Source organism: Hemibagrus wyckioides, linkage group LG16 (genome assembly GCF_019097595.1).
Source record: "Hemibagrus wyckioides isolate EC202008001 linkage group LG16, SWU_Hwy_1.0, whole genome shotgun sequence".
Classification (NCBI taxonomy): domain Eukaryota; kingdom Metazoa; phylum Chordata; class Actinopteri; order Siluriformes; family Bagridae; genus Hemibagrus; species Hemibagrus wyckioides.
In genome coordinates this window covers 23,853,629-23,861,128 of record NC_080725.1, presented here as the reverse complement: position 1 = coordinate 23,861,128, position 7,500 = coordinate 23,853,629, and the positions used below count along the sequence as shown (strand labels likewise).

The 7,500-nt window shown below is 41.2% G+C and overlaps 2 protein-coding genes across 3 annotated transcripts in view; both read right to left on the bottom strand.

Annotated features, from left to right (window-relative positions):
- Positions 1 to 4,211, bottom strand: part of pip5k1ba (phosphatidylinositol-4-phosphate 5-kinase, type I, beta a) — a 27,320-nt gene extending 23,109 nt beyond the window's left edge. Inside the window, exons 1-3 of the mRNA XM_058411784.1 lie at positions 4,084 to 4,211; positions 1,362 to 1,415; positions 1,044 to 1,109 (exon numbers count right to left, since the gene is read on the bottom strand). Of these exons, the coding sequence (XP_058267767.1) occupies positions 1,044 to 1,109 (66 nt within the window). The 5' untranslated portion in view covers positions 1,362 to 1,415; positions 4,084 to 4,211. The remainder of the gene's footprint in view (positions 1 to 1,043; positions 1,110 to 1,361; positions 1,416 to 4,083) is intronic.
- Positions 4,212 to 5,831: 1,620 nt separating this feature from the next.
- Positions 5,832 to 7,500, bottom strand: part of actr1b (actin related protein 1B) — a 16,258-nt gene continuing 14,589 nt past the window's right edge. The window contains exons 10-12 of one of the 2 annotated variants that reach the window (XR_009206864.1): positions 7,415 to 7,455; positions 7,114 to 7,291; positions 5,832 to 6,962 (exon numbers count right to left, since the gene is read on the bottom strand). Coding sequence is in view for 1 of the 2 variants with exons in the window: in XM_058411786.1 (XP_058267769.1) it covers positions 7,189 to 7,291; positions 7,415 to 7,455 (144 nt within the window). In the remaining variant the exon portion in view is untranslated. Of the gene's footprint in view, positions 7,292 to 7,414; positions 7,456 to 7,500 lie in introns of both variants that reach the window. The other variant, XM_058411786.1, reaches the window with a different exon arrangement.

Sequence of the window (7,500 nt, the reverse complement as noted above, 5' to 3'; positions counted from 1 at the left end):
GGTACCGGCCCGCGGATCATTCGGTACCGGGCCGCGGATCATTGAGTACCAGGCCGTGGATCATTCGGTACCAGGCAGCAAAGAAACAATAAATTCATAATAAATTCATAATTGTATATATATATATATATAAACTTTAAATTATATGCATTTTATTTTTAAAAAATTGCCACTCCCGCCCGCGCCTAACTCCCGCATTTGACGCGATGACCTACAGCCAATGAGAGAGAGAGATACAGGGCAGTGGTCAGTTTGGGGAGGAGTTATAGACCACAATATCAGCAAGCATGGCTTCAGTTGGAGCACAATATTATAGTTTAATAGAGTTTATAGGTTTTTATCAGACAAAAATGTCTTAAATATAGTTCTATCAGAATAAATAAGCTTTACAATTACATCAAACAGAAATAAAGCAGAAACATTTGCTTGACCAGCCGCATCAGAAGGACACTGCAAAATTATTCATTTGTTCAATTTTGCAGAACGCACAGTCCTTGTTCCCCACACTGACCAATTGGATGGTAAACGTTTTGCGAGGAAACATTTCCAGTGTCATAGTCGCGCAGTGTGAAAACAACCGTGATCTGACCACTCTGAAAATCGTGCAGTGTGAACTCGACATAGGTCCACAAGCTAACCTATGCTAAAATGACCCCCAAAAAACCCCCATGGTACAAAAAAGGTTGGGGAACCCTGCTCTAGAGGACATCAGGAATATTCTAAATCTGTTTTAATCCAGATTTAAAAACAATTTAAACTGGACTATTGAAGTTTCTGGGTCTTTTATTGTGTTAAATATCTTTTTCAGAGTGACAGTGATGAGAAAAAAAACTGCCTGAGATAACATGAGGAAGAAACCTGCAGAAGAACCGTACTCTAAATGGAACTCGTCCATCACTGGGGTCATCACTTTTATTAAAGTGTCTTCACCAACAATACGTTCCTCAAACTTCAGTCATTTTAACAGCTGCACTTTGAGTAAATCTGCTCTGAGGATAAATTTGTGCCACACATTGAATGAAGAACTGAAAAATCCTTCGTACCTTTTTGTGATTCTTCTCTCGACTCTTCTGAGGTTTTCCTCCTCCGCTCTCTTCTGCTGCAGACATCTAGAGTTCAAATTAATGACATACAAATGTTTAAAGATTAATTAAATAACTATAATTACACACACACACACACAGTATCTGTATTTTATTAATTAATCATGTTTTAGAATGATCTCTGGCATGTGTGTGTGTGTGTGTGTGTGTGTTCTGATATTACAAGAAGAGGAGGAAGTGGCCTGTTCCTGTTCTCTGATAAACATCACTGCTGCACATCACACACACACACACATACACAATTTCTACCTTTCTTACCTTTTAAACAGATCTTTATATCCACTGCATCTCCAAACTGTCGAGTTTTGTAAACTACGAGAGAGAAAAGACAGAACGCCAAGGAAGTCTGATGAGCGAGAGAGAAACTGAAAATACCGGAGACGAGGAAAGATGAAGACAACACCAGTAACACAGGAAGTGTGTGTGTGTGTGTGTGTGGGTGTGTGTGTAAAATCTGCTGTTCTCTAGTGATCTTCATGTTTATTGTATCTTACTGTATGAGACGATTGTAAGTGTGGTTTAATTGTGTGATGAGATCAGTGATGTGCAGGTGAGCTGCAGACTAAAGTTCCTCTTATGACAGCCTTATGATGCGCTAAAGTCACCATGTGTCAGCTTCATTGTTTTTAATGTGAGGAAGAGAATAAAACTCAGCAGATGAAGTGTAACTCCATTATACTTCTGATAATAATCTTCTGTCTTCTGAAACTTCTGTCTCTAAAAGCCTACAGTCTATCAGTAAATTAAAATCTCTGATCTAAAGAAATTTCTCTGTGAAAATGTCCAGTTCCATGGACCAATCAGGAGACTTCTCTTCAAAAAGGCGGGGCTTCCTGCTCATCATTTATTCTGTACCTTATCGCTGACGAAAGCTGGAACTGAGAAACGCTGGACCGAGTCTGAATCCAACTTATTCTTTCAGGACCAAACTGAACACTGGAGCGATCCTACAGCAGAACCGATGACCGCTCCGAGACTCCAGCTTAATAAACATGAGCTTTATCTTTCAGTTTTTATTAGATTCACACATCGATTTCAGTAAAGAAGCTTATCAGGTTAAAGAAGAGAGAGAGAGATTTTTACATCAGATATGAAGCGTCTAGGAGGGAGTTGACTGTAAAATGGTGACCGTTGTCCAGTACAGCAACGTTAAACACACTGACCAGCTCTGACTCTCCTGAACCTCTCTGCTGTTGAGCAAAAGAATTTAGTACTCTAATAAACCCATGATACAGGATTAGAGAGACATCAGAGTGTTTAGTTCACAGTCCACACAGTGTGACATGCTGCTCTAGCGTCCCCTCTGTTCACACTTGGTTACTCCACACACAGGTGAAGCCTTTATTTTAGAGGATGTTGACGAGACTCTGAAGAAGCACCAGCTTTCTTCTGTACACATACACACCCTGCAGTCAGGAGCCAGAATAATGCAGACTTTAGTCCTTATCTGGACTCGTGTAAGTGTGGAATTCTGGACCTTCACACATTTCAGCTTGATGGAGTAGGAGGTAGAGGTGTTGATAAATCCCACAGACGAGGTGATGTTCTTCACAATCACACTTTCACACTTCATTACAGTTTTTGATCAGATTCTTATCACAACCTTCGCTTTCAGAAAAATTTAAATCAGTCTAAATATCACTAATGACTTGAACACAACTCTCTCCCTCTGACACAAAACTAACTGAAAGTCATGTTACGGCTATAAATAAAACGAATCCTACACTTCTGTCCAGTCAGCAGCTATTCTGTAAAATAACTAAAAAATATCAGACCTGACCCTCACTGACCTGAGAGACCAACATCTCACTTTCTCTAGGTCACTTTTAATGAATCACTATAAACTCACATATGTATATTGGTGTGTGTGTGTGTGTGTAAACTGGCCAGAAGGCACTGGTGGTCAAGTGAACTACAGTGAACAGAATTATTTGAATTATATATTCATAAATCCTCCTGAAACTAAGTGCTATTGTTCTGTAAATGTTGGACAATGAAGCAGTACGCGCACACACACACACACACACACACACACACACAAGCTCATTATCAATAACACACAGGGCTGGAAGGGCACGTGGATGGAGTGTTTGCGTTTGTTGGGAGGAAGAACAATTGATGTAATAAAAGTCCAGCAGGTGAGGTCATCTCACTAACTGGAATATTGTACAGGAAAAAGTGGACTGTAAACACAGTGTGGAAACACAAACACTCTTCACACTCAGACACTCTGTAACACAAAACTCACTCACTTTTATATTTAATATTTCAGTTTCCATCACCTCACACACACACACACAATTCTGTTTAATTCTCTTCCTCTTTATATGATTATTCTAATGATATTAGTCTCTCAGGTTTGTTCTGTTTAAGTGTATTTATATGTGGAACAGGGAAGCGTGTAAAGCCTGTGTTGATGTAGATGTTTATCTGGAAGATTATTTTTGTGAGCTGAGATGTAAATGAAGCTGGATGATGTAAATGATGATGGAGGAACACACTTCCCTCAGTGTTTCTCTGCTCTACAGTGAGGAAGTGACTGAGGCAGGGAATTTATCTCTATAATAAAATCATCCTCCTGTTCGGCTGTAATTCATCATTACTTTAATTTTTTAAATATCGTAATAAAAACACCTACAATGACACTCATGCACAACTTTAATAACTGCTCGTAGCATGTGAACCCATAAACAGTGTCCAGTGTGCTGATTTAGTTTTAAACACAGAAATATTTTACATTAAAGTTGGTCACTGTAGCGGTCAGTACCGCGGATTGTTTACTGCGCACGAGACCCATCACTGTTAAAGCGTGTTGTAGTTTAGTGACAGAAACAGAAATAATGTGGAGCTCAGAGTGGACAAAAAAACACCACAGGCTAGATAAACACATTTATATATATATATATACATATACATACATACATACATACATATATATATATATATATATATACACCACAACATGAGAATATAAACTCACCCGAAAGATGAGGTTTTAGTTTGATTAAAGCTCCGTGTTTTCCTCACAGAGCCGCCATTCCGCCTAGACTGCTCATCTACAGCAGCAGCTCCGCACGCGCCTGTCACTCCGCGCTGACCACGCCCAGAACGTCCACGCGCGCCTGTCACTTCGCGCTGACCACGCCCCCAGGAGCCCCGCGCGCCTGTTACTCCGCGCTGACCACGCCCCCAGGAGCCCCGCGCGCCTGTTACTCCGCGCTGACCACGCCCCCAGGAGCCCCGCGCGCCTGTTACTCCGCGCTGACCACGCCCCCAGGAGCCCCGCGCGCCTGTTACTCCGCGCTGACCACGCCCCCAGGCAGCACTCCAAGCAGACTGCAGCCGATCAGCTGAAACTTTAAATCCCAGAAGAACTGAGCTGCTCTTCATCACATGATTGACCCTCAGGTCAGGACCGCATTACCGCCTGGGTCACCTCTCACACCTCACCTTCTGTACTGCACACAAAGGAGGTTGTCAGAGGCGGTCTGTGTGTCCACCGAAAACAGTTAGCGTTAGTAAGCAGTAGCCCCTCTTACTGACCCCAAGTCACTCAGTGTGTACTGACCTCTGTAGAGCAGCGCAGTGCGGCGTGTGTGTGATATTCCGCTTCAACTACACCCACCTGCCATCATTTACACTTTTTCATTTATTAATGAAAGACACGTTTTATAGACAGTATTTAATATTGTGGAATGTAAAAATCATTAACGTAAAACCTGTCACTGCAAAAGAAATGACCAAACGTGAAAAATGTTAAACTGCTTCTTTAGAATTTGGTGTAAAAATGTGTTGAAAATGTTGTGTGATTGATGGAAAGAATTGAACTTGAGGTGATACCTGAGCTGCTCCGGGGTTTAGTTTTATTGTTGAAGACTGAAGTAAAAGAGGAAACTTGGGTCAAAGAAATATCTGAAAGTTTTATTGTGTAGGAACAGAGCGTGTTAAAAATCCTGCACACACAAAGCCTTTTTTTTTCATAACTTCCTCCTTCATTATTATTATTATATTGTAATTCTTCTCTTCTTCCCCTTTTTCCTTCCAACATTTCAACTTCTCAGGATCTAAATCTTTCTGATTCGAATTAAATTCAGCATTAAATAATTGTGTTAATGGCGATTAGTGTTGACAGAAAGTTTAATATAACTGATGTACCTGTTTATGAGCCATAAATCCTACACACAAACACATGTAATAGATATCGTTGGCTGAAATGGTTTAAAACTATTCTCTATTCTTCCTGGAGTCCAGGAAAATAGAAAGATCGTTTAATTTTCTCGTGTAGAAATAGAGAAGGTAGAGTAGACGTCTCAGTTAGCGATAGCGTTTTGTTTATTATTTCGGAGTGAACAAACCTGAGGCTTTTTCTTCAGCAGATACTTTCACAATAAAGCTCTCTGATTGATCACCCTCTGATTCTCCCGGCACAACAAGGCTGATTTATTTTGTTTTTTATTTGTTATTCCTAAAGAACAGGGTTTAAAATGTGCTCTGAAGGGGTGAGATTACCATCATCTCTGAAACAGCAGATAAAATGCAGACTTCTCAACAGCATGACGTGTTTAACCCGAGGAGCAAAAACTCACATCTCTGAGCGTGTCGTTTTTCATCACGCTGGATTCACAAAGCCGGAGCTGCAGGATAAATAATCAGTGCTCTGTTTCTCTACATGGAGTCTTTAACAGAGTTCAGCCTGGTGGACATTCCTGCTGAAGAAATGCAACAGGACACTTTTAATTAATTTATTTATAATTTATACATCAGCAGTAAAGAGTGTTCATGTACAGAGCTTCTGTGTGTAAAGGATACCGTTTAAATTGAAGGTTTCTTTTCTTATGAAAACAAATCTCAGGCCACGTTTTCAGGTTGAATCTCCACTGTGATCAGACATGGGTGTGTGTAAAAAGCTAGTTTAATGAAATTGAGATGTTTTAATAAAGACACACTGTACTACTGTCTCTGTCATTCTACCAAACTCTCTACCTTTTAAGCCCAAATCAATACACCTGCTCCATCACCCCCCGACACACACACACACACACACACACACACGGTGGAATGTGATCAGATCTTGGGTGGGGGTGTTGGGGGTTAACCTCACATGCTTTACTGAGGAGTTTGGAGCTGTTTCCATGCTTGTATCTGTCGAGTGATCAAAAACTACAATATGTACAATAAAGTACTCAGTTGTTGTCAGGGTCACCCCTATGTGTTAAAGACACACCCACCGTCAGTTACATAACAGACAACTCAAGAGAAGGAACAAACAAAAAAAACAGTTCCACAGGATATGACATCACGCTACTTCAATAAGCCCTCGACAATTACAGGCTTTCTGCAAACAGTACCCCCCAGACCCCCCCCTCTCCCAGCGTGCACACACATACATACACACACACACACACACACACATACACACACACACTAAATTCAAGTGAGAGTTTAAGAGTTTAAGATTCGATAATAAACCCTCAGCTGTTATGAGAGTGGGGTTCTTCAATTCTCATGACAGAAACAGGAAGCTAAAGGGCTAGGGTTTGGGTGGAGTGTGAAGGAGAAACACTGGTCATTAGTGTGTTGATAAAGGGGTGTGTGTGTGTGTGTGTGTGAGAGAGAGAGTTCTGCAGGCCTGGTGTGTGAGTGTGTGTGTTGGAGAGAGAAGGAGGGAGGGAGAGGGAGAGAGGGGGGAGAGAGAGAGAGAGAGAGAGAGAGAGAGAGAGAGAGAATAAACCACATGTATGTGAGACCATGTTTATCACCATGTCCGGTCTCTACTTCCTGTCTAACAAAGAGACATGGCCTAGATCCGACTAACATCATCAGTGAAGTGGTCAATTCCTGTGCAAACTCACTCTCTCTCTCACACACACACACACACACACACACTTATAGGAAAAAAAGAATTTATATTTAGAACACTCAGACATGCTGAAGAACATACTCCTTACAACACTGTAGTGTGTGTGTGTGTGTGTGTGTGTGTGTGTGAGAGAGAGAGAGAAATCATAACTGCACAGACACTCAATCAGCCACAGTGTCATAGTTGGGAGGGGCGGGGCATGGGTGAAGCAGTGGGAGGGGCCTGTTAGAAGGTCTTCCTGTGAATGGCGCGTGCTCGATCTTCTTCATACTCTTTCTTAGAAACCCACATCTTCTTAAAAGTGTCCAACGAAGCCAGGATGGAGCCACTGTAACACACACACTTCAATAAATGCTTTTAGATCTTTTTTTCTCTCCCTCAACTCGTTCATTTTACACACACACACACACACACACACACACACACACAAATGTATTCAATATGTTCTCACCCAATCCATGTAGAGTAAAGTCTCTCCTGTGGTGCTGATATCTGACACACACACAGATTTCAATGTTATTAATAATAAAAATAATA